This window comes from Coregonus clupeaformis, chromosome 32 (assembly GCF_020615455.1).
Source record: "Coregonus clupeaformis isolate EN_2021a chromosome 32, ASM2061545v1, whole genome shotgun sequence".
Classification (NCBI taxonomy): domain Eukaryota; kingdom Metazoa; phylum Chordata; class Actinopteri; order Salmoniformes; family Salmonidae; genus Coregonus; species Coregonus clupeaformis.
Window position 1 is genome coordinate 3,135,841 of NC_059223.1, and position 27,500 is coordinate 3,163,340.

Here is a 27,500-nt window from a genome sequence, read left to right on the forward strand (position 1 = left end):
TCCACTGCCAGCCAGCTACCAAAGTCTTCATTAAACCAATATCTGTGTGTGTCCAGGATTTACATTCATGAACATAGCCAGGGCTCTTCAACGGGATAGCCAGGGCCTTCAACGGTATAGCCAAGGCCTTCAACGGTATAGCCAAGGCCTTCAACGGGATAGCCAGGGCCTTCAACGGTATAGCCAGGGCCTTCAACGGGATAGCCAGTGTCTTCAACGGTATAGCCAAGGCCTTCAACGGGATAGCCAAGGGCCTTCAACGGGATAGCCAGGGCCTTCAACGGTATAGCCAGGGCCTTCAACGGGATAGCCAAGGGCCTTCAACGGGATAGCCAAGGGCCTTCAACGGGATAGCCAGGGCCTTGGAGCGTTCTCTGTTGTGGAAGGGAGAAATATGAAGTAATAAGAGGAGTCTGGTGGGAGGAGCTATAGGAGGATGGGCTCATGGTATTGGCTGGAATGGAATCAATGGAATGGTATCAAACACATGGAAACAATATGTTTGACTCCGTTTCCATTGATTCCATTCCAGCCATTCCTGTAATAGACATTAGAACTGGTTTCCTGTGGGTCCTTCCTGTAATAGACATTAGAACTGGTTTCCTGTGGGTCCTTCCTGTAATAGACATTAGAACTGGTTTCCTGTGGGTCCTTCCTGTAATAGACATTAGAACTGGTTTCCTGTGGGTCCTTCCTGTAATAGACATTAGAACTGGTTTCCTGTGGGTCCTTCCTGTAATAGACATTAGAACTGGTTTCCTGTGGGTCCTTCCTGTAATAGACATTAGAACTGGTTTCCTGTGGGTCCTTCCTGTAATAGACATCAGAACTGGTTTCCTGTGGGTCCTTCCTGTAATAGACATCAGAACTGGTTTCCTGTGGGTCCTTCCTGTAATAGACATCAGAACTGGTTTCCTGTGGGTCCTTCCTGTAATAGACATTAGAACTGGTTTCCTGTGGGTCCTTCCTGTAATAGACATTAGAACTGGTTTCCTGTGGGTCCTTCCTGTAATAGACATTAGAACTGGTTTCCTGTGGGTCCTTCCTGTAATAGACATTAGAACTGGTTTCCTGTGGGTCCTTCCTGTAATAGACATTAGAACTGGTGTTTTCTCTCCCTCCCACAGCGAAGAGGATCAGACGTAAAAGAACAGGACCTCAACGACAAACCTCGACGAAACGTCAGCTGGCAAGACAAAGGTGGGTCACTCACTAAACACACCGGAAATTGAGTCTGGCCTCTATGATTTCAATATCATTCCATCATAACCTGTGTTCCCAGCTGTCACTCAAACAATTTCTGTGGGTACTGGAATCTAGGGCTACATTCCAATATCCACACTAGTACATTATCTAGGATGCTCGGCCAAAACATTGGTTCACACTAGTGTGGACACAGGGACAGAGCATAGGAGTTGGTTGAAGTAGAAAAAAAAAAAGATAAGAGTTGCTGTCATAGTGCATTGATCATGTGTCTGTGATGCCCCCTCAGATCCTGTGATGGTGCATTGTGGGTAGTGTAGTGTTCATGTGTCTGTGATGCCCCCTCAGATCCTGTGATGGTGCATTGTGGGTAGTGTAGTGTTCATGTGTCTGTGATGCCCCCTCAGATCCTGTGATGGTGCATTGTGGGTAGTGTAGTGTTCATGTGTCTGTGATGCCCCCTCAGATCCTGTGATGGTGCATTGTGGGTAGTGTAGTGTTCATGTGTATGTGATGCCCCCTCAGATCCTGTGATGGTGCATTGTGGGTAGTGTAGTGTTCATGTGTCTGTGATGCCCCCTCAGATCCTGTGATGGTGCATTGTGGGTAGTGTAGTGTTCATGTGTCTGTGATGCCCCCTCAGATCCTATGGTAGTGCCAGTGGATTCGGAGGATGAGAAGGGGGAGGACTTGGAGCCAGAGAAGGAGGAGGACATTGGCATCACCTTCGTGGCTCGAAAGGTTCCAGAGACGCCCAAAGAACGGCCCAAATCTGGTAAGGACACATTGACACAGGGGAGACTAGAAACCTCAGAAAATGGCCTTGTGTCCCTGTCTAATATTGTATTAATACATGAACTGTAATTTGGAATATCTTCATTAGAATATGAATTCATGGCCTCCCGAGTGGCGCAGCAGTCTAAGGCACTGCATCGCAGTGCTTGAGGCGTCACTACAGACCCGGGTTCGATCCCAGGCTGTGTCACAACCGGCCCGTGACCGGGAGTCCCATAGGGCGGCGCACAATTGGCCCAGCGTCGTCCGGGTTAGGGGAGGGTTTGGCCGGGGGGGGGCTTTACTTGGCTCATCGCGCTCTGTGGTGGGCCGGTGCCTGCAGGCTGACCTCGGTCGTCAGGTGAACGGTGTTTCCTCCGACACATTGGTGCGGCTGGCTTCCGGGTTAAGCGGGCGGGCGTTAAGTAGTGCGGTTTGGCGGGTCATGTTTCGGAGGACGCATGACTCGACCTTCGCCTCTCCCGAGCCCTTTGGGGAGTTGCAGCGATGAGACAAGATCGCAATTGGATATCACGAAATTGGGGAAACGGGGTAAAATACAACAAAGAATAATAATACAAAAGAAAGTAAGAATATTAATTCATTAGAATCAATAGAATATCAAAATGTAAAGACACACATTGGGTATTCATTGTTTTTAAAGTATTTTGATGTCTGCTAGATACAGTGTAGCTCAGTTGGTAGAGCATGGCACTTGCAACGCCAGGGTTGTGGGTTCGATTCCCACGGGGGGCCAGTATGAAAAATTTATGCACTCACTAACTGTAAGTCGCTCTGGATAAGAGCGTCAGCTAAAATGACTAAAATGTAAAAAAAATGTTAAAATGTAAGTATGCCAGAGATGGTATTTAGATATATTGTAATGTTACAGCCAGGATCCTGACTGTATGTTCCTCTGTCTGACCTGTGTCCTGTCTCAGTCCCGGCTGGTCTGGAGGTGTGTCAGAGCCCCTCCGTGGCCCCCCCGTCCCCAACCTGCGGTGAGAGGAACCTGCCCTGGAAGGGGGGCATTGGAACCCTGCCGGTGTGTGTCTCCATGGAGGCTACTAAGATCATCCCCATAGATCTGCAGCAGGCCTGGAACCAGAGCATCTCCTCCTTAGAGAGCCTGGGCTCCCCGCCGGGCCCCGTAGAACCCCTACACCCCCGCGTCAGCGCCCTCTCCAGGCTGGGTGGGCCCCGTCCTGTCTCGTACTCTGGTAGTGGAGTGAGCGGGGCCGGTTCTGGATCCAGAGGGGCTGGAGGAGGAGGAGTGGGGTCAATAGTGGCTCAGGGCATCGCTCGGTTTGAGTTCCCTCCAGGAGGAGAGGAGAAGGAGGAGGAAGAAGGGGCCTTGTCTGACCAGGAGCAGGAGCTGCAGCCCCTCATGTCATCCTCTGTGAGGCCCCCTGGCCCCCCACCCCCTCCCCCACTGGCCCAGGGTCTAGGGCGGAGGAGGAACCCCTGTGTGTACCTGAGGAGCCTGGTCACAGCGCCCCCTCCTGGCAGTGAGCCGCTGGCGCGCAGCAGAGGGCCCACTCAGCTGTAATGGCTCCGACCACATCTCTGGTTACAGTTGCCCCTGTTGGCACAGATCTAGGATCAGCTTAGCTCCCCAAGTCCTAACCAATACCACTAGGGAGAACGACGCAAGACTGATTTTTAGATCAGCTTTTATGGGCAATCACATCCCTCACACACTCAACACCATGAACACACACACACAACAGAACACACACCCAACCACACCAGCTCAGGCCGACCAACCCCTCAGCTCTGGTACTTCTCACTCCAGATGATGAGTGACAAACGTCATCTCCTTCAATAACTCTAGCTCCAAAGTCTCTATAGATCAGACACAGGATGTTGGACTAATACGGTGATGATGATATTGAGGAAGTATGTTTATGCGTCCCAAATAGCACCCTTTTCCCTATATAGTGCACTACTTTTGACCAGGGCCCCTATAGGGCTTTGGTCAAACATAGTGCACCATGTAGGGAATAGGGTGCTATTTGGGACGCAGACTGAGAGATTTAATGTGGCAGCTGGTACAGTCACAGATAGACAGACACAGTGCATTGTGGTCCAGGGTTGGGGCCGTCCGTCCATGTGGTAAAACAATACCAGTTTTCATATTATGCATTTATATTCCCCCCCAGCTCCCTGCAGGTGTTGAGGTTCTGCCCTGTCTGTTTCATACACTTGAATGTAAGTCAATGTCAAGATGTAAGCCTATTGGAAATATATCTGTCTACAGCCGGACTGCCACATCAAAAGCTACATTCAACCCCCAGCCCTCTCCTCCCCTCCCTGACCCACTAGAACAGAGAGAGAAAACGTCAGAGAGAGAGAGAGAGAGAGAGAGAGAGAGAGAGAGAGAGAGAGAGAGAGAGAGAGAGAGAGAGAGAGAGAGAGAGAGAGAGAGAGAGAGAGAGAGAGAGAGAGAGAGAGAGAGAGAGAGAGAGAGAGAGAGAGAGAGAGAGAGAGTGAGAGTGAGAGTGAGAGTGAGAGAGAGAGAGAGAGAGAGAGAGAGAGATGGAAGTTTCTCTCTTTATAAACTTCCCTAACGCCAGGCCAGAGAGAGTGTTGTTGCTTGATGACCATATCCTGCTCCCAGATTGGTTTGTGCTCTCTTACCCAACTCCTATGGTCATGGTCAGGCCAAACAGCAATAACAACAACCATAGGAGTTGACAAGACAGCACAAGCAGATCTGGGACCAGGCTATGATATTATCAGATCCATGAAAGTCTCTTTAATTTCATACATTTCCCAAACCCCAGCATTGATGCTTGATGACCATAGCCTGGTCCCAGATCTGTTTGTGCTGTCTTCAGACCTGTCTATGCAGACCTACTCCTCTCATCCCCTCTGTGGTGTTGAGCCAGGACGTCAGGAAGCCTGAGGGAGCCACAGTATTGAATATAATGTCTTTATAACTCACTACTCCACGTCACAGGTAGTAGTTACTGGTGGTATTCATCAGGGAGGACTTTCTCTTGTTTCTCGCATCATGTACAGTCAGAGCAGGTCAATCATAGCATACGTCCCAAATGTCACCCTATCCCCCTATATAGTGCACTACTTTTGACCAGAGGCCCGTAGGGAATCCCCCCCCTAGTGACTTAAAAGCAGCACTTTACCTTTACCCCCCCTCCCCCCCCGTCTGTCCTTTGTGTGTCGAGCGAACGCAGCGTCTGTATGGCCTGTCCGCCTCTAACTTCTATTTATTATAGCTTCTCTGATATAAAACAACAGAAGACATTTCTTTGTAAATGCTGCTACAAAAAAAAACTTTGCAAAAGCTAAAAAAAAAAAGATTTGTTTTATTAATGACCAAAGTTTTATAGAAGAGCTTAAAGTGACAATTTCTTTAATATGATGATGTCTCTAGATCCTGTCATCCATTGCCTTACTCTGTTACTGCTACATTAGAGGGATTCATGCTGATTTAGGATTTAGGCTAATGTGCTTTTTCTTTTGTTGTGTAAAGCGGGTGGACAGGTGTCAAAGGTGACGGTAGCTCAGCTGGTAGAGCATGGCGCTTGTAACGCCCAGGGTAGTGGGTTCGATCCCCGGGACCACCCCCATACGTAAAAATGTATGCGCACATGACTGTAAGTCGCTTTGGATAAAAGCGTCTGCTAAATGGCATATTATTATTATTATTATTATTGTCATTTCGTGGATGCACAACAATAGTGCCCATGTTTGACCTTTTACAATATCTTAACACAAACCTATCTTAATAATACATAGGTGAGATGAACACACTGTTCTATTGTGTATTTATGTAATGAAGTTGTTTTAATCATAAATTAGTTAAATGTATAATGGACTGGTACATACAGTACCAGTCAAACGTTTTGGACACACCTACTCATTCAAGGGTTTTTCTTTATTTTTACTATTTTTTATACATTGTAGAATAATAGTGAAGACATCAAATCTATGAAATAACACATATGGAATCATGGAGTAACCAAAAAAGTGTTAAACAAATCAAAATATGTTTGAGATTTGAGATTCTTCAAAATAGCCACCCTTTGCCTTGATGACAGCTTTGCACATTCTTGGTATTTTCTCAACCAGCTTCACCTGGAATGCTTTTCCAACAGTCTTGAAGGAGTTGCCACATATGCTGAGCACTTGTTGGCTACTTTTCCTTCACTCTGCCGTCCGACTCATCTCAAACCATCTCAATTGGGTTGAGGTCAGGGGATTGTGGAGGCCAGGTCATCTGATGCAGCACTCCATCACTCTCCTTCTTGGTCAAATAGCCCTTACACAGCCTGGAGGTGTGTTGGGTCATTGTCCTGTTGAAAAACAATTGATAGTCCCATTAAGCCAAAACCAGATGGGATTACGTATCGCTGCAGAATGCTGTGGTAGCCATGCTGGTTAAGTGTGCCTTGAATTCTAAATAAATCGCAGACAGTGTCACCAGCAAAGCATCCCCACACCATCACACCTCCTCCTCCATTCTTCACGGTGGGAACCACACATGTGGAGATCATCCGTTCACCCACACCGCATCTCACAAAGACACGGCGGTTGGAACCAAAAATCTCCAATTTGGACTCAAGACCAAATTAAAGATTTCCACCGGTCTAATGTCCATTGCTCGTGTTTCTTGGCCCAAGCAGGTCTCTTCTTCTTATTGGTGTCCTTTATTAGTGGTTTCTTTGCAGCAATTCGACCATGAAGGCCTGATTCACGCAGTCTCCTCTGAACAGTTGATGTTGAGATGTGTCTGAGGCTGGTAACTCTAATGAACTTATCCTCTGCATCAGAGGTAACTCTGGGTCTTCCATTCATGTGGTGGTCCACATGAGAGCCAGTTTCATCATAGCGCTTGATGGTTTTTGCGACTGCACTTGAAGAAACGTTCAAAGTTCTTGACATTTTCCGTATTGACTGACCTTCATGTCTTAAAGTAATGATGGACTGTTGTTTCTCTTTGCTTATTTGAGCTGTTCTTGCCATAATATGGACTTGGTCTTTTACAAAACAGGGTTATCTTCTGTATAGCCCCCCTACCTTGTTACAGCACAACTGATTGCCTCGAACGCATTAAGAAGGAAATAAATTCCACAAATTAACTTTTAAGAAGGCACACCTGTTATTCCAGGTGACAACCTCATGAAGCTGGTTGAGAGAACGCCAAGAGTGTGCAAAGCTGTCATCAAGGCAAAGGGTGGCTATTTGAAGAATCTCAAATATAAAATATATTTTGATTTTGTTTAACACTTTTTTGGTTACTACATGATTCCATATGTGTTATTTCATAGTTTTGATGTCTTCACTATTATTCTACAATGTAGAAAATAGTAAAAAATAAAGAAAAACCCTTGAATGAGTAGGTGTGTCCAAACTTTTGACTGGTACTGTATGTTTTGCCAAAGATTCACATGAAATCTTAATTTAGAGCTGAGCTCATTGATACTCTTGTCTGTCTATAATGTGGCAACGTAAAACAATCAGTTTACTGACAATAAACACTCCCCTCCATACTGTCTTTAGAGAGCACAATCCAGAGCCCCCATAGGGATACAGCCTACTGTAAATATATCTCTGGCGCAATCATTCAGTTGTTATTGTAGTTTTAAAGCCACAAACTCTCCAATGAGCAAAGTAAAAGGTGATGTGTTTTAATAGAGGGATGTTGTGCCTTGTAAGAAGAAAAGACCGTGGTTCGTCCCAAATGGCACCCCTATTCCCTTGATAGTGCATTGCTTTTGAGCAGGTCCCATAGGCGTCTGGTCTAAAGTAGAGCACTATATAGGGAATAGGGTGCCATTTTGGGACACAAGCCTTGACTAGCGTGGTACCAGCTGCTTGTCTGGAAGACCGAGTGCAGCCGCAGTGTTGAACATTGTTTAATTTGAGCGCTTGAGCTGCTTGTCAACGTTGTTGTTTAAGTTGTTATGCTATCTGTCACTTAAACCCTTTCCGTTTCTAACTATTCACTCACAACAAGACACAACATAGGAATGTTCTGAAGTCCTGTCTTTTTTTTTATGACTCTTTTTTTGCTTTGAAAGCGTTTGTTTTTATCTGCGATTCGACGGGTTGTTGTACGGAAATTAAATGAAACATGTCTGTGCCAAAATGTTAACCTTGGCTTTTGCCCAGAAACAAAGTAAATAAAATGAGAGCTTTTCTGAATTAATACTGTTGCTCATGTGCTTTATTTCTCTATATGTCTAAATCCCACTCTGAGGGATACTAAGGATGTCAGCTCTGTCAATACACAAACAGATGTCATTAACAATAATAATCATTTCAGTGGGTTCGGTTTGCCCCCCTCACCACTGAAGTGTGGCACGTCCTGCCTTTTGACGAAGGGTATCTGGCACATCCAGAGGCTTCTCTGCATCCCAAATGGCACCCTTATATAGCGAACTACTTTAGACCATGGCCCATAGAGGGTTCTGGTAAAGTAGTGCACTATATAGGGAATATGGTGCCATTTGGGATGCACACCTGTGACTGCAGAGGGGGGGGGATCTAGTAGATAAAGGAGAGGTATTCTCTAACATCCCAGAGGACTGGGTAGGACTGGGTAGGACTGGGTAAGACTGGGTAGGACTCCCCAAGCTGGGCCGCTCAAAGGAGAACTCTGCATTTACAGCATGTGCTAATGTGACATTTTGTCCAAACTACAGACTGCATCTGGAGACAGCTAGAGATGACGTCATTAGGGTTACGTCCCAAATGGAACCCTGCTCCCTATGTAATGCACTACCTTTGACCAGGGACCATAGGGCTCTGGATAAATGTAGTGCACTATATAGGGAAGAGATAGGATACAGACACTGTAGAGAACACAAGTTGTATTTTCATCCTGATTTTCACTCGGTCACATTCAGTCCAGTCCAACAGAAGGGTCAGAGGTCATGTATTTCACCTAGCTACAGTATATCCAACAGAAGGGTCAGAGGTCATGTATTTCACCTAGCTACAGTATGTCCAACAGAAGCGTCAGAGGTCATGTATTTCACCTAGCTGCAGTATGTCCAACAGAAGGGTCAGAGGTCATGTCTTTCACCTAGCTGCAGTATGTCCAACAGAAGGGTCAGAGGTCATGTCTTTCACCTAGCTGCAGTATGTCCAACAGAAGGGTCAGAGGTCATGTATTTCACCTAGCTGCAGTATGTCCAACAGAAGGGTCAGAGGTCATGTATTTCACCTAGCTGCAGTATGTCCAACAGAAGGGTCAGAGGTCATGTATTTCACCTAGCTGCAGTATGTCCAACAGAAGGGTCAGAGGTCATGTCTTTCACTTAGCTACAGTATGTGGGAATACTGTATTATTATTATACTGACTTGCTATTGGATAATGAGAGACGAATAACAATAAAAAAACATTTGCACAGCACTACACAGACATGTCTACTCTTTATAAAGATATTTGGGGTTGTAAGAATGAAAATATTAACTTACAAATCCTCTGGAAGATTGTGGTTGTGCATCCAGCCAGTCTATCTAGACCAGGGAGGGCAACTTTGATGAGGGGCCGCAGTCTACCTACCCACGTCCATTCCCCTACCCCCCCCCACATCGCGAGCAAAACACTTTTGTGGTGCCCCTCTTGACAGCGGAGAGACATTTTTAATGTTTTGGAGTAGATTTTGTGAAATTCTACACATTTTGCCATGGGGTGTAGAGAAAATATTGCAGTTAAAGCAAGTCTGCTGCAATTCTACACAATTTTCCATAGGGTGGAGAGAAGATTTTGCAATTTTATAACTCATTTCATACAATTCTAAAAATGTTGCCAAAAGGTGGAGAGGGTAAGTTACTGTTTAACAGCTAATTTCCTGCAATTGTACACATTCTGCCATTGGCTGGAGAGAAATGTTTGCAGTGTTTAATATGATATCTATGTGAGACTGACTAACAAAATCAATGGGGGCCCCGGGCCAGATATTCAACCACGATAAAAAGTTTAGATAGCTGGCCGCTAAAATAATTTAGCAATCAAAAATGTTTTTGATGACATGGGTTAATTGACTATCAGTGACTGACCTAACAAGACAAAAACTTCTGAAGCACAACCACATTTCGAAATTGCACTTTGTGTTGGCCATCCCTGATCTTGACCAGTGTGCAAGTGCTCAGGCCACGCTTGCACTGAGTGATTCACATGTATCCGGGCCAATTAACAGTGGAAACTCAATCACATGTCAACTGGTTCGAATCCAGGCTCAGTCGTAGCCGGCTGCGACCGGGAGACCCATGGGGCGGCGCGCACAATTGGCCCAGCGTCGTCCAGGGTAGGGGAGGGATTTGGCCGGCAGGGGATGTAGCTCAGTTGGTAGAGCATGGCGTTTGCAACGCCAGGGTTGTGGGTTCGATAAAATAATGTATGCACTAACTGTAAGTCGCTCTGGATAAGAGCGTCTGCTAAATGACTAAAATGTAAATGTAAATGTAATGGCATGTCTAAACAGTAACCAATCACACGCTTGCACTGAGTGATTCACATGTGTCCAGGCCAATTAACAGTGGAGACTCAATGGCATGTCTAAACAGTAACCAATCACACGCTTGCACTGAGTGATTCACATGTGTCCAGGCCAATTAACAGTGGAGACTCAATGGCATGTCTAAACAGTAACCAATCACACGCTTGCACTGAGTGATTCACATGTGTCTAGGCCAATTAACAGTGGAGACTCAATCGCATGTCCAAACAGTAACCAATCACACGCTTGCATCACTCCACAAGCTACTCGGGTCGTCACTAGTTAACACAGTCACAAAGTCGTACACCCCGCCCATTTCTACAAATGATCTTCTTAAAATCGGATTTTAAACCTAACCTTAACATTCACCTTAACCACACTGCTAACTTTATGCCTAACCCTAAATTAAGACCAAAAAGCACATTTTTGTGTTCATAAATGTTTGTGATGTATCCGACTTTGAGGCTGTGTTATCTAATGGAAACCAGCTACTCGACCGACGCTAGTAGCTAGCTACAAAGAAACTCTGTGGAAAGATGTTGGAGTTTCACTGGTAAGTTTGTAGATTTGTAGCCAGATAAAAGGTCAAATAATGTTAGTAATTGTGGAGTGCAACTTTTAGGGTTTCGTAAAAGGTCCTTTGATCGTTTTTATTCCCAACATTTTACACTACAACCAACGTTGCTCCTGACAACGATCCTGTTTAGCTTTGAGAATATCCATCTAGCTAACGTTAGCTAGCTCGCTAGGAAGGCATTGGCGCCAGTTAGCTTTGGGAGTCGGTGTGTTGGTTGGACTCCAAACCAAGAAGTTACACAGACTCAGCTAGAGCCAGGCAACGTTAGCTAGTTGGTTAGCTCGCTGGGAAGGCATTGGCGCCAGTTAGCTTTGGGACAGAACATCTGGAGACTCAGCTAGAGTCAGGCAACGTTAGCTAGTTGGTTAGCTCGCTGGGAAGGCATTGGCGCCAGTTAGCTTTGGGACAGAACATCTGGAGACTCAGCTAGAGCCAGGCAACGTTAGCTAGTTGGTTAGCTCGCTGGGAAGGCATTGGCGCCAGTTAGCTTTGGGACAGAACATCTGGAGACTCAGCTAGAGCCAGGCAACGTTAGCTAGTTGGTTAGCTCGCTGGGAAGGCATTGGCGCCAGTTAGCTTTGGGACAGAACATCTGGAGACTCAGCTAGAGCCAGGCAACGTTAGCTAGTTGGTTAGCTCGCTGGGAAGGCATTGGCGCCAGTTAGCTTTGGGACAGAACATCTGGAGACTCAGCTAGAGTCAGGCAACGTTAGCTAGTTGGTTAGCTCGCTGGGAAGGCATTGGCGCCAGTTAGCTTTGGGACAGAACATCTGGAGACTGTGTGTTGGTTGGACTCATTTTTCCATTTACATTTTAGTCATTTAGCAGACGCTCTTATCCAGAGCGACTTACAGTTAGTGAGTGCATACATGATTTTTTATTTATTTTTTCATACTGGCCCCCCGTGGGAATCGAACCCACAACCCTGGCGTTGCAAACGCCATGCTCTACCAACTGAGCTACATCCAAACCAATAAAGTTACACAAGACTCAGCTAGAGCCAGGCAATGTTAGCTAGCTAATGTCAGCTAAACGTGATCCATACAGAGTTTGATATGTTTCTCCCTACCTAGCTTCCTAGTCATTTTGTATTATATCGTCATTAAAACATTTTTTTAAAAGGAGGTGATAGGTGAAAGCTACAGTTTATTGGAGAAAGATGTAACGTTACTTCTCTCTTAGTGGGCCTAGCAGAGAGAGGATGGGGAAAGGAACTAGCAAACTATTTGACCAGAGACTTTTAGGGCATTATTTAAGTGGTAATACCCGAGATGCTGGTGTTTGGAGGATATATTATTGTCACAGGTGTTGTTCGTCTCAGGCTGGCAAACCATGCCAATATATCCTCCAAACACCAGCTTCGAGGGCATTATCACTTTTATACAATGGGTTACCACCATATTAAAATAATGATTGACAGATTTTCAGTAAAAACGTTATTTTTATTAATTTATTCATACTATTTCATCCTTCCACAAGATATAGTCCCGACATAAATCTAGGGTTGCTACCCAAGCCGGCCTGTCATTCATTCTATCAGTTCGGTTGCCAGAGCCACGACCCAGTCGTTCAGTCTTTTTGTTCTGTATCTATGGACGCGACCCAGTCTTTCATTCTTTTTGTTCTGTATCTATGGACGCGACCCAGTCTTTCATTCTTTTTGTTCTGTATCTATGGACGCGACCCAGTCTTTCAGTCTTTTTGTTCTGTATCTATGGATGCGACCCAGTCGTTCAGTCTTTTTGTTCTGTATCTATGGACGCGACCCAGTCGTTCAGTCTTTTTGTTCTGTATCTATGGATGCGACCCAGTCGTTCAGTCTTTTTGTTCTGTATCTATGGACGCGACCCAGTCGTTCGTTCTAAATGTTCCATTGCCATACTGGCTGGCAACGTTCTTATTCCTTGCTTGCTAGCAAGCCAACTACGGCTAATTTACAGTCACGTCAAAAAGTGTAGCCAGAATAACAGCAAAGTAGCTGCATTTGCATTTGTTTAAGCTGTTATAAGAAATCCCGCTATGTCCTCCGACGAACCATCAAACAGGCAAAGAGTCAATACAGGGCTAAGATTGAATCGTACTACACTGGCTCTGACGCTCGTCGGATGTGGCAGGGCTTGAAAACTATTACAGACTACAAAGGGAAGCACAGCCGCGAGCTGCCCAGTGACACAAGCCTACCAGACGAGCTAAACCACTTCTATGCTCGCTTCGAGGCAAGCAACACTGAAGCATGCATGAGAGCACCAGCTGTTCCGGATGACTATGTGATCACGCTCTCCGTAGCCGATGTGAGTAAGACTTTTAAGCAGGTCAACATTCACAAGGCCGCAGGGCCAGACGGATTACCAGGACGTGTACTCCGAGCATGTGCTGACCAACTGGCAAGTGTCTTCACTGACATTTTCAACATGTCCCTGACTGAGTCTGTAATACCAACATGTTTCAAGCAGACCACCATAGTCCCCGTGCCCAAGGACTCTAAGATAACCTGCCTAAATGACTACCGACCCGTAGCACTGACGTCTGTAGCCATGAAGTGCTTTGAAAGGCTGGTCACATCAACAGCATTATCCCAGAAACCCTAGACCCACTTCAATTTGCATACCGCCCCAACAGATCCACAGATGATGCAATCTCTATTGCACTCCACACTGCCCTTTCCCACCTGGACAAGAGGAAAACCTACGTGAGAATGCTATTCATTGACTACAGCTCAGCATTCAACACCATAGTGCCCTCTAAGCTCATCACTAAGCTAAGGATCCTGGGACTAAACACCTCCCTCTGCAACTGGATCCTGGACTTCCTGACGGGCCGCCCCCAGGTGGTAAGGGTAGGTAACAACACATCTGCCACACTGATCCTCAACACGGGGGCCCCTCAGGGGTGCGTGCTCAGTCCCCTCCTGTACTCTCTGTTCACCCATGACTGCATGGCCAGGCACGACTCCAACACCATCATTAAGTTTGCCGACGACACAACAGTGGTAGGCCTGATCACCGACAACGATGAGACAGCCTATAGGGAGGAGGTCAGAGACCTGGCCGTGTGGTGCCAGGACAACAACCTCTCCCTCAACGTGACCAAGACAAAGGAGATGATTGTGGACTACAGGAAAAAAAAGAGGACTGAGCACGCCCCCATTCTCATCGACGGGGCTGTAGTGGAACAGGTTGAGAGCTTCAAGTTCCTTGGTGTCCACATCACCAACGAGCTATCATGGTCCAAACAAACCAAGACAGCCGTGAAGAGGGCACGACAAAGCCTATTCCCCCTCAGGAGACTGAAAAGATTTGGCGTGGGTCCTCAGATCCTCAAAAAATTCTACAGCTGCACCATCGAGAGCATCCTGACTGGTTGCATCACCGCCTGGTATGGCAACTGCTTGGCCTCCGACCGCAAGGCACTACAGAGGGTAGTGCGTTCGGCCCAGTACATCACTGGGGCCAAGCTTCCTGCCATCCAGGACCTCTATACCAGGCGGTGTCAGAGGAAGGCCCTCAAAATTGTCACAGACTCCAGCCACCCTAGTCATAGACTGTTCTCCCTGCTACCGCACGGCAAGCGGTACCGGAGTGCCAAGTCTAGGTCCAAAAGACTTCTCAACAGCTTCTACCCCCAAGCCATAAGACTCCTGAACAGCTAATCATGGCTACCCATACTATTTGCACTACCCCCCCACCCCATACTTTTTACGCTGCTGCTACTCTGTTAAGTATTTATGCATAGTCACTTTAACTCTACCCACATGTACATATTACTTCAACTATCTCAACTAGCCGGTGCCCCCGCACATTGACTCTGCACCGGTACCCCCCTGTATATATAGCCTCCCTACAGTTATTTTATTTTACTTCTGCTCTTTTTTTCTCAACACTTTTTTTGTTGTTGTTTTATTTTTACTTTTTTTGTTAAAAATAAATGCACTGTTGGTTAAGGGCTGTAAGTAAGCATTTCACTGTAATGTCTGCACCTGTTGTATTCGGCGCATGTGACCAATAAAATTTGATTTGATTTTGATTTTCTAGTGACATTTATTTGGAAACATCCATAACAATGAGCTAATGAGGTGCCATTTCGCCTGGCAAAGAAAATATGCTCACACCTCAGGACACTGTTGTTCAGAGGAGCTAGCTAACAACACAGCTAACACAGTCACTTCAAACTGAAGCTGGAAAGATGCAAACCAGCTGCACTTCGTTTCCTTTTACCTTTTTTCAATTTACATTTCTTTGTATATATCCATAAAAATGTTGTCAGCTGATTCATGATTTCGACTGGCTGAGAAATGCTGCCTGTCTGTCTCGTCCCAACCCGTTCATTACTATGGGACAGCTGGAGATTTAATTTGAATATTGAAAACAATGTTGCAAATGTCGGAGACATACAGCAAGGCTTATACAAATCTCCGCTGTTGAAAACCAAATGTTAGTCTAAAAGAAATGTGAGATAATGTCTAGATGGTTTTTAAAGTGGAGATCAAGTTTATAAATTGCCTGGCTGGGCTGATGAGACAGTGGATTGGGCAGTCAGATGGAACAGAGTAAATAGTCATTATAACGTCATAGATTTAGCCTGTGGTAATTTGTGGATTAGACACCTGCTGGAATGCAGTTTTTAACCAATCAGCATTCAGGATTAGACCCACCCGTTGTGTAATAGAACATTAATGTGACCTAAGAGGGTGTGTGTTCAGTTCGCTTGAACGTTTGCTACGTTGCGCAACGGTTTGTACTGAATGACACGTTTTCCCAAAACGTTCTTGAACTTTCTTGAACAGAGGAGATATGTTTGCTCCGTTTGGTAGCTGTGCCTGGGTGTGGCTTTAAGCAATGAGTGATGTATTTAAAGAGAAGCGGTGCATTTTGAACCCACAACCCAACACCTCCCCGTTTTTCAACTGGTCTTTAACTAGTTTAGAAGTTAATAGGCTATTTACTGAATTGCAAAAGTGATATTGAATTGTGTTTTGGTTGTCAATGCAACCAAATATCAACATTTGAAGGAGATGTATATTTTGTGCCCCTGGCTTTAATTTAAAGATATTCCCCCAGCAGCTATAGATATGTATGTTGCGTAAGGCAGCCGTCAGCTCTGTGACAGCATGTTTGCTGGGTTACAGGTGGGAGGACTGTTTGTACTAACCCTACCTGGGCGGGATACCTGTAGAGGGGAGAACATATTTAGGAAAACACACATTGCTCAATCTCACACCTTGGTCTTCAGAACAGGACATGTTGTGTCCAGGTAAGCTGGAGCATTTTCTAGGTATTTTACATAGAAGTCTTGCCAACTGAAGCCTGAGTTGTGCTAACATTTTGCGGTCCCTTCCTGTTATTCTCTGGCATCTCTAGCCAGCCCTAGCCACCTCCTCCAAATTCCTTTCATTCAAGAAAACAAATAGACTAGCTTAACGTTCTTCTGTTCAACTTTGTGAAGACATGTTTTATTTTCCAGAATTGGAGAGGCAGTGGATTAGAATAGTTCTGGTTGCTGATGAAGGCCAGCTCGTCACTCTCAACACCATCAGTAGTGTTTCCAAACATAACCCATAGGACTGCATCCCAAATGACATACTCCCTATGAGTGCACTACTTTGGACCAGGTGGTAGATTGAGTCCAACCTAAATGTCACCAGACCTGTCTGTGCCAACGATCTGAACCAGAAACATCTGTGGGTTAGAGAGCGGGCGTCTGAACCAGAAACATCTGTGGGTTAGAGAGCAGGCGTCTGAACCAGAAACATCTGTGGGTTAGAGAGCAGGCGTCTGAACCAGAAACATCTGTGGGTTAGAGAGCAGGCGTCTGAACCAGAAACATCTGTGGGTTAGAGAGCAGGCGTCTGAACCAGAAACATCTGTGGGTTAGAGAGCAGGCGTCTGAACCAGAAACATCTGTGGGTTAGAGAGCAGGCATCTGAACCAGAAACATCTGTGGGTTAGAGAGCGGCGTCTGAACCAGAAACATCTGTGGGTTAGAGAGCAGGCGTCTGAACCAGAAACATCTGTGGGTTAGAGAGCGGCGTCTGAACCAGAAACATCTGTGGGTTAGAGAGCAGGCGTCTGAACCAGAAACATCTGTGGGTTAGAGAGCGGCGTCTGAACCAGAAACATCGGTGGGTTAGAGAGCGGCGTCTGAACCAGAAACATCTGTGGGTTAGAGAGCGGCGTCTGAACCAGAAACATCTGTGGGTTAGAGAGCAGCGTCTGAACCAGAAACATCTGTGGGTTAGAGAGCAGCGTCTGAACCAGAAACATCTGTGGGTTAGAGAGCGGCGTCTGAACCAGAAACATCTGTGGGTTAGAGAGCGGCGTCTGAACCAGAAACATCTGTGGGTTAGAGAGCGGCGTCTGAACCAGAAACATCTGTGGGTTAGAGAGCGGCGTCTGAACCAGAAACATCTGTGGGTTAGAGAGCGGCGTCTGAACCAGAAACATCTGTGGGTTAGAGAGCGGCGTCTGAACCAGAAACATCTGTGGGTTAGAGAGCGGCGTCTGAACCAGAAACATCTGTGGGTTAGAGAGCGGCGTCTGAACCAGAAACATCTGTGGGTTAGAGAGCGGCGTCTGAACCAGAAATCTTGTCTGGCATTGAACTCCTTCTGGCAGGTAACTGTAAGGGTCTGTGTCTGGGTTCTGAAACCCTCTCCACTTCAACCCAACCTGGCAACCCAACCTGGCAACCCAACCTGGCAACCCAACCTGGCAACCCAATCTGGCAACCCAACCTGGAAACCCAACCTGGCAACCCAACCTGAGTCTGTCTCTGCCTTTCAGATGTCCTCAGTCTGCCCTTAAGAGGAAGCTGGGGCCTAAGAGGATATAGAGCAGGGAGAGGATCCGTCTGTGTGTGGCAGACTATACGTGGTGGTTAGCAGCATACTCCAGGTGAGGGACACCAACCTTCTATACTTTATATGGTGGTTAGCAGCATACTCCAGGTGAGGGACACCAACCTTCTATACTTTATATGGTGGTTAGCAGCATACTCCAGGTGAGGGACACCAACCTTCTATACTTTATATGGTGGTTAGCAGCATACTCCAGGTGAGGGACACCAACCTTCTATACTTTATATGGTGGTTAGCAGCATACTCCAGGTGAGGGACACCAACCTTCTATACTTTATATGGTGGTTAGCAGCATACTCCAGGTGAGGGACACCAACCTTCTATACTTTATATGGTGGTTAGCAGCATACTCCAGGTGAGGGACACCAACCTTCTATACACCAACCTTCTATACTTTATATGTTTCAAATGTATACTCTAAGGGCTTAAGACTGAAGCACGGAGACAGAGAGGACTCAGGGGAATCTGTGTTACAGACTGACTGCTGTTGGAAGGTGTTACAGGAGGAGAACAGAGAGAGAGGGGAGACAGAGAGGACTCAGGGGAATCTGTGTTACAGACTGACTGCTGTTGGAAGGTGTTACAGGAGGAGAACAGAGAGAGAGGGGAGACAGAGAGGACTCAGGGGAATCTGTGTTACAGACTGACTGCTGTTGGAAGGTGTTACAGGAGGAGAACAGAGAGAGAGGGGAGACAGAGAGGACTCAGGGGAATCTGTATTACAGACTGACTGCTGTTGGAAGGTGTTACAGGAGGAGAACAGAGAGAGAGGGGAGACAGAGAGGACTCAGGGGAATCTGTATTACAGACTGACTGCTGTTGAAGGTGTTACAGGAGGAGAACAGAGAGAGAGGGGAGACAGAGAGGACTCAGGGGAATCTGTGTTACAGACTAACTGCTGTTGGAAGGTGTTACAGGAGGAGAACAGAGAGAGAGAGGGGAGACAGAGAGGACTCAGGGGAATCTGTGTTACAGACTGACTGCTGTTGGAAGGTGTTACAGGAGGAGAACAGAGAGAGAGGGGAGACAGAGAGGACTCAGGGGAATCTGTGTTACAGACTGACTGCTGTTGGAAGGTGTTACAGGAGGAGAACAGAGAGAGAGGGGAGACAGAGAGGACTCAGGGGAATCTGTGTTACAGACTGACTGCTGTTGGAAGGTGTTACAGGAGGAGAACAGAGAGAGAGGGGAGACCGAGAGGACTCAGGGGAATCTGTATTACAGACTGACTGCTGTTGGAAGGTGTTACAGGAGGAGAACAGAGAGAGAGGGGAGACAGAGAGGACTCAGGGGAATCTGTGTTACAGACTGACTGCTGTTGGAAGGTGTTACAGGAGGAGAACAGAGAGAGAGAGGGGAGACAGAGAGGACTCAGGGGAATCTGTGTTACAGACTGACTGCTGTTGAAGGTGTTACAGGAGGAGAACAGAGAGAGAGAGGGGAGACAGAGAGGACTCAGGGGAATCTGTATTACAGACTGACTGCTGTTGGAAGGTGTTACAGGAGGAGAACAGAGAGAGAGGGGAGACAGAGAGGACTCAGGGGAATCTGTGTTACAGACTGACTGCTGTTGAAGGTGTTACAGGAGGAGAACAGAGAGAGAGAGGGGAGACAGAGAGGACTCAGGGGAATCTGTGTTACAGACTTACTGCTGTTGGAAGGTGTTACAGGAGGAGAACAGAGAGAGAGGGGAGACAGAGGACTCAGGGGAATCTGTGTTACAGACTGACTGCTGTTGGAAGGTGTTACAGGAGGAGAACAGAGAGAGAGGGGAGACAGAGAGGACTCAGGGGAATCTGTGTTACAGACTGACTGCTGTTGGAAGGTGTTACAGGAGGAGAACAGAGAGAGAGAGGGGAGACAGAGAGGACTCAGGGGAATCTGTGTTACAGACTGACTGCTGTTGGAAGGTGTTACAGGAGGAGAACAGAGAGAGAGGGGGGAGACAGAGAGGACTCAGGGGAATCTGTATTACAGACTGACTGCTGTTGGAAGGTGTTACAGGAGGAGAACAGAGAGAGAGGGGAGACAGAGAGGACTCAGGGGAATCTGTGTTACAGACTGACTGCTGTTGGAAGGTGTTACAGGAGGAGAACAGAGAGAGGGGAGACAGAGAGGACTCAGGGGAATCTGTATTACAGACTGACTGCTGTTGGAAGGTGTTACAGGAGGAAAACAGGTTGGAAGGTGTTACAGGAGGAGAACAGAGAAAGATAGCATCCTAAATGGCACTCTCTTCCCTATTTAGTGTGCACTACTTTTGACCAGAGCCCATAGTGCCTTGGTCTAAAGTAGTGCACACTATATAGGGAATAGGGCGCCATTTAGGCCACAACCTGAGAGGAAGGACCGCCGCATGTCTGGATGGAGGCATATTAACCTGTGCTGACAGAACCAACCGGAGAGAAGGAAACACACTGGTGGGTTTTCTATGCTAATATAACTCTGTATGAAATGCCACCTTGTCTTCTTGACTGATGATAAACATCAGTGGTAAATTAAATCATTCAATCATTTCCTTCAGTTTGATCTAATAATACGGTGGCATTTCTGAGCAAAAAATTTTTTGGGGAATGTCCCTTGCTGCAGTCATGGAGGAAATGCAAAACCACAGTATACAGGCAGACACGTTATCAAGTCAAACCATTTTGGGTCGACGTGACGTTTGGATTCTGCCGTTTTTGCAAACTCTAATGGGATAATGTATTTAGCGGAACATTGATTTAAGCTTAAGCTCTAGTTTCTAAGGTATTTATTCTCAGTATATTCTGCTATAAATGTAGCAATGCATGAGCTAGTCCTCTGTCATTGTGTGACGAACGTCGTCCCAGGCTATTGCGCCCAGCCTATATAAGGCTGGTATATCAACCGTTCACGTCGTCCCAGCCTATATCAGGCTGGTATATCAACCGTTCACGTCGTCCCAGCCTATATAAGGCTGGTATATCAACCGTTCACGTCGTCCCAGCCTATATAAGGCTGGTATATCAACCGTTCACGTCGTCCCAGCCTATATCAGGCTGGTATATCAACCGTTCACGTCGTCCCAGCCTATATAAGGCTGGTATATCAACCGTTCACGTCGTCCCAGCCTATATAAGGCTGGTATATCAACCGTTCATAGTTGGCCTTAATGGGAGTGACCTTACTGAGTAAAGTATTTCTCATCATTTTTAATTTTAGCGAATCACACGACTGCGACCCGGGCAGGAACTTGAGGTGCACAAGACATGTAGGGGGAGGGTATTGTGGGACATGATTGGTTGGTAGATTAAGCCAATGCCTATGCACCAGGAGTTTCTCCTTATCTTGCTTCAATTTTACCTATTTTTCGCCCCAATTTCATGATATCCAATTGGTAGTTACAGTCTTGTCCCATCACTGCAACTCCCGTACAGACTCGGGCGAGGCGAAGGTCGAGAGCCATGTGTCCTCCGAAACATGACCATGCCAAGTGGCGCTGCTTCTTGACACACTGCTCGCTTAACCCGGAAGCCAGCCGCACCAATGTGTCGGAGGAAACAATGTACAACTGCCGACCAAAGTCCGCTTGCAGGCGCCCGGCCCGCCACAAGGAGTCGCTAGAGCGCGATGAGACAAGGACATCCCGGCCTGGCCAAACCCTCCCCTAACCCGGACCACACTGGGCCAATTGTGCGCCGCCTCATGGGTCTCCCGTTCACGGCCGGCTGTGACACAGCCTGGGATCGAACCCGGGTCTGTAGTGACGCCTCAAGCACTACGATGCAGTGCCTTAGACCACTGCGCCACTCGGGAGGCCCCACGAAGGCCAAGTTTGACACGTTGGTCCACCAGACCCTTCAGCATTTGGGCAGAGTGTCTGGGAACGAGCCAAGTTTGACACGTTGGTCCACCAGACCCTTCAGCATTTGGGCAGAGTGTCTGGGAACGAGCCAAGTTTGACACGTTGGTCCACCAGACCCTTCAGCATTTGGGCAGAGTGTCTGGGAACGAGCCAAGTTTGACACGTTGGTCCACCAGACCCTTCAGGATTTGGGCAGAGTGTCTGGGAACGAGCCAAGTTTGACACGTTGGTCCACCAGACCCTTCAGCATTTGGGCAGAGTGTCTGGGAACGAGCCAAGTTTGACACGTTGGTCCACCAGACCCTTCAGCATTTGGGCAGAGTGTCTGGGAACGACATTACTGTATGACAAACAACATTAAAGGACAGGTAGAGGCTCTGCCCTCATTGCCCCTGGCTCAACTTAGAGGGAACAGATCATTGATGTCCCTCATTGCCCCTGGCTCAACTTAGAGGGAACAGATCATTGATGTCCCTCATTGCCCCTGGCTCAACTTAGAGGGAACAGATCATTGATGTCCCTCATTGCCCCTGGCTCAACTTAGAGGGAACAGATCATTGATGTCCCTCATTGCCCCTGGCTCAACTTAGAGGGAACAGATCATTGATGTCCCTCATTGCCCCTGGCTCAACTTAGAGGGAACAGATCATTGATGTCCCTCATTGCCCCTGGCTCAACTTAGAGGGAACAGATCATTGATGTCCCTCATTGCCCCTGGCTCAACTTAGAGGGAACAGATCATTGATGTCCCTCATTGCCCCTGGCTCAACTTAGAGGGAACAGATCATTGATGTCCCTCATTGCCCCTGGCTCAACTTAGAGGGAACAGATCATTGATGTCCCTCATTGCCCCTGGCTCAACTTAGAGGGAACAGATCATTGATGTCCCTCATTGCCCCTGGCTCAACTTAGAGGGAACAGATCATTGATGTCCCTCATTGCCCCTGGCTCAACTTAGAGGGAACAGATCATTGATGTCCCTCATTGCCCCTGGCTCAACTTAGAGGGAACAGATCATTGATGTCCCTCATTTCCCCTGGCTCAACTTAGAGGGAACAGATCATTGATGTCCCTCATTTCCCCTGGCTCAACTTAGAGGGAACAGATCATTGATGTCCCTCATTGCCCCTGGCTCAACTTAGAGGGAACAGATCATTGATGTCCCTCATTGCCCCTGGCTCAACTTAGAGGGAACAGATCACTGATGTCCCTCATTGCCCCTGGCTCAACTTAGAGGGAACAGATCATTGATGTCCCTCATTGCCCCTGGCTCAACTTAGAGGGAACAGATCATTGATGTCCCTCATTGCCCCTGGCTCAACTTAGAGGGAACAGATCATTGATGTCCCTCATTGCCCCTGGCTCAACTTAGAGGGAACAGATCATTGATGTCCCTCATTGCCCCTGGCTCAACTTAGAGGGAACAGATCATTGATGTCCCTCATTGCCCCTGGCTCAACTTAGAGGGAACAGATCACTGATGTCCCTCATTGCCCCTGGCTCAACTTAGAGGGAACAGATCACTGATGTCCCTCATTGCCCCTGGCTCAACTTAGAGGGAACAGATCATTGATGTCCCTCATTGCCCCTGGCTCAACTTAGAGGGAACAGATCATTGATGTCCCTGAAGTCAGATGGATCATGGCTCGTGTTTTGACTTCCTGTTACCTCTGGTGGTGACTGATGTCATTGTTAGGAGAGGTATCAGTCTCCCTGAACTCCCAGGTATAAATCAGGGGTTGATTGTTAGCTGTGTCAGAGAGAGCCAGACGACAGGCCTGTTAGGATGGGATGATGACCGGTCAGAAACACCTGGACAGACAGGACACTCCCCTCTGGTCCTTCTAACAGGGTCTGTAATGAGACGTGGACAGACAGGACACTCCCCTCTGGTCCTTCTAACAGGGTCTGTAATGAGACGTGGACAGACAGGACACTCCCCTCTGGTCCTTCTAACAGGGTCTGTAATGAGACGTGGACAGACAGGACACTCCCCTCTGGTCCTTCTAACAGGGTCTGTAATGAGACGTGGACAGACAGGACACTCCCCCTCTGGTCCTTCTAACAGGGTCTGTAATGAGACGTGGACAGACAGGACACTCCCCCTGGTCCTTCTAACAGGGTCTGTAATGAGACGTGGACAGACAGGACACTCCCCTCTGGTCCTTCTAACAGGGTCTGTAATGAGACGTGGACAGACAGGACACTCCCCTCTGGTCCTTCTAACAGGGCCTGTAATGAGACGTGGACAGACAGGACACTCCCCTCTGGTCCTTCTAACAGGGTCTGTAATGAGACGTGGACAGACAGGACACTCCCCTCTGGTCCTTCTAACAGGGTCTGTAATGAGACGTGGACAGACAGGACACTCCCCCTGGTCCTTCTAACAGGGTCTGTAATGAGACGTGGACAGACAGGACACTCCCCTCTGGTCCTTCTAACAGGGTCTGTAATGAGACGTGGACAGACAGGACACTCCCCTCTGGTCCTTCTAACAGGGTCTGTAATGAGACGTGGACAGACAGGACACTCCCCCCTGGTCCTTCTAACAGGGTCTGTAATGAGACGTGGACAGACAGGACACTCCCCTCTGGTCCTTCTAACAGGGTCTGTAATGAGACGTGGACAGACAGGACACTCCCCTCTGGTCCTTCTAACAGGGTCTGTAATGAGACGTGGACAGACAGGACACTCCCCTCTGGTCCTTCTAACAGGGTCTGTAATGAGACGTGGACAGACAGGACACTCCCCTCTGGTCCTTCTAACAGGGTCTGTAATGAGACGTGGACAGACAGGACACTCCCCTCTGGTCCTTCTAACAGGGTCTGTAATGAGACGTGGACAGACAGGACACTCCCCTCTGGTCCTTCTAACAGGGTCTGTAATGAGACATGGACACGGGGCCGGTCTAGCATCTACTGTATCTGTCTGATTCCAGAGTGCCTTTCTTCTTCCTTCCTCCATCTTCCTTCCTCCTTCTTCCAACTTCCTCCTTCCTCCTTCTTCCTTCCTCCTTCCTCCATCTTCCATCTTCCTTCCTCCATCTTCCTTCTTCCATCTTTCTGCTTCCTTCTTTCTTCTTTCTGCTTCCTTCCTTTATCTTCCTTCCTTCCTTCCTTCCTTCCTTCCTTCCTTCCTTCCTCCTCCTTCCTTTTTATTCTTCATTATGTAGGAACAGGAGTGATTTGCTAATGCTTTGTAGTTTGTACCTTATTGAGACTTCTGTTACTTGAGTTGTAATCATAGAAAGAATGTTGTAAGGAGTGATGGGGGGAAATATCGATACAGTTACTTATCGCGATATTATTTTTGATGATATTTAATCGATACTTTGACTCCAAGTATCGATTAGTAAAAATACATATATGCAGTGCATTCTGAAAGTATTCAGACCCATTCCCTTTTTTCACATTTTGTTACGTTACAGCCTTATTCTAAAATTGATTAAATTAATTATTTTCCTCATCAATCTATTCACAATACCCCATAATGAGAAAGTGAAAACGGGTTTTTAGAAATGTTTACAAAAACAGAAATACCTTATTTACATAAGTATTCAGACCCTTTGCTCAGTACTTTGTTGAAGCACCTTTGGCAGCGATTACAGCCTCCAGTCTTCTTGGGTATGACGCTACAAGCTTGCCACACCTGTATTTGGGGAGTTTCTCCAGTTCTCTGCAGATCCTCTCAAGCTCTGTCAGGTTGGATGGGGAGCTCTCTCCAGAGTCTCTCCAGAGATGTTTGATCAGGTTCAAGTCCAGGCTCTGGCTGGGCCACTCAAGGACATTCAGAGACTTGTCCCGAAGCCACTCCTGTGTTGTCTTGGCTGTGTGCTTAGGGTTGTTGTCCTGTTGGAAGGTGAACCTTCGCCCCAGTCTGAGGTCCTGAGCGCTCTGGAGCAGGTTTTCATCAAGGATCTCTCTGTACTTTGCTCCGTTCATATTTTCCTCGATCCTGACTGCCGCTGAAAAACATCCCCACAGTATGATGCTGCCACCACCATGCTTCACCGTAGGGATGATGTCAGGTTTCCTCCAGACGTGACGCTTGACATTCAGGCCAAAGAGTTTAATCTTGGTTTCATCAGACCAGAGAATCTTGTTTCTCATGGTCAGAGTCCTTTAGGTGCCTTTTGGCAAACTCCAAGCGGGCTGTGAAGTGGCTTCCGTCTGGCAACTCTACCGTAAAGGCCTGATTGGTGGAGTGCTGCAGAGATGGTTGTCCTTAAGGAAGGTTCTCCCATCTCCACAGAGGAACTCCTGAGCTCTGTCAGAGTGACCATCGGGTTCTTGGTCACATCCTGACCAAAGCCCTTCTCCCCCGATTGCTCAGTTTGGCCGGGCGGCCAGCTCTAGGAAGAGTCTTGTTGATTCCAAACATTCGGCAGAAAATAGCTTAATTTTCATCAGATGACAACAAGAAGTGAAACGCTATTTGGCTGTCAGCCACACAAGTAAATGAGCTCTGTAGCTCAGCTGGTAGAGCATGGCGCTTGTAACGCCAAGGTAGTGGGTTCGATCCCCGGGACCACCCATACACAAAAATGTATGCACGCACGACTGTAAGTCGCTTTGGATAAAAGCGTCTGCTAAATGGCATATTATTATATTATTATTATTATAAAAAGCAAGGTATTTTTTTGTAAAAAACTATGCATGGCCATCGTATTTCTAATGTTTATCATAGAAAGAATGTAGCCAGCTATATTTCCAAATGTTTTGCTTAAAGTTAATCTTGCATATTACTGGAGAAAAGTAGCTTCACATCAGTCAGAACACTGTTGATAGAATGGCCGTTCCTGAATGCTCCATCCTAGTGGAGAAGTCAAACTGAAGCGCGGAATTAGTCTGATGCCGAGCGGAAAAATTACAACGAGGCATTTTACGTCTGCGTTTACAAAAACGCTGAAAGATATTCTTATGCATTTTTTCTTTTTTTTCCTGCGTGAAAAAACCCCGCAGAATTCTGCATTAACTTGTCCCCCTAAGTTTAATTTGCTAGTTAATTTAAGTAAGTGGCTGAATTAATAAGGTGGCGCGGCATCATATTGTGTTAGCGTTCTGCCGTGTTTGAGAAGTCAAAGCCCTTCGGATGACTTCTCTGTACAGCTGCTACCATCTTGATTTCCTTGCGTTTTCGGCCCCCCTCTTCTCTTCTCAGAGCAGGCAGGCCCGTTGCCCTAGCGACTCCAGACTCCACACAGACCCAGCGTGTAGACATGCTGCTCCAGATCCAGAACTGTTCTTTCTTCAGACTAGCATTTGTGTCAAAACTTTGTTCATTTTCTCACAATGTCTCTCATTTCACATTTGCTTGTAAATTTCCAAACTCACCAAAAATGAGTACTGTATGTGTAACTTTATGAGCTCGATTGCCTGTCTTGGCTATTTGTTTATTTTCGTTAGCGCTCGTTAGCATATTTATCCATTGAAATTCGCTATTACTTGTGCTAATTTAGTTATCATTCTGGTAATGGACACTCAATGTTTTTTTTTTTTTGCGTGTTTTCGGCCCCCCCTTGTGTACAAAGCTGGTAATACCGTATATCCCGGTATGAGAGAAGGACTGTATGACGATATGAAAATCTGGATACCGCCCCAACCCTAGTAATTCCTATAGTCTGTGTTTAGTCAGTCTGCATAGGCTACTCCTTGTCAGACTGCCCCGCTCTTCATAACTGGTTCTTAACAGTCATCAGCTGTTTACATGGCGCTTCAGGCTGTCTGACTAACACGCAATTAAGACCGACAAGTTGCCAGGAAAACTGAATGCTTGCTTTTTTTTTTGGTACTG

The 27,500-nt window shown here is 46.9% G+C and overlaps 1 protein-coding gene and 1 long non-coding RNA gene across 2 annotated transcripts in view; both read left to right on the forward strand.

The window, feature by feature from the left end:
- slc9a5 (solute carrier family 9 member A5) overlaps positions 1-3,910 on the forward strand; it is a 124,564-nt gene extending 120,654 nt beyond the window's left edge. The window contains exons 15-17 of the mRNA XM_041859576.2: positions 1,128-1,200; positions 1,847-1,978; positions 2,919-3,910. Coding sequence (XP_041715510.1) covers positions 1,128-1,200; positions 1,847-1,978; positions 2,919-3,526 — 813 coding nt within the window. The 3' untranslated portion in view covers positions 3,527-3,910. The remainder of the gene's footprint in view (positions 1-1,127; positions 1,201-1,846; positions 1,979-2,918) is intronic.
- Positions 3,911-10,809: 6,899 nt separating this feature from the next.
- Positions 10,810-27,500, forward strand: part of LOC123482414 — a 52,143-nt gene continuing 35,452 nt past the window's right edge. The window contains exons 1-2 of the long non-coding RNA XR_006657700.1: positions 10,810-11,004; positions 17,808-17,918. This is a non-coding gene — a long non-coding RNA (uncharacterized LOC123482414). The remainder of the gene's footprint in view (positions 11,005-17,807; positions 17,919-27,500) is intronic.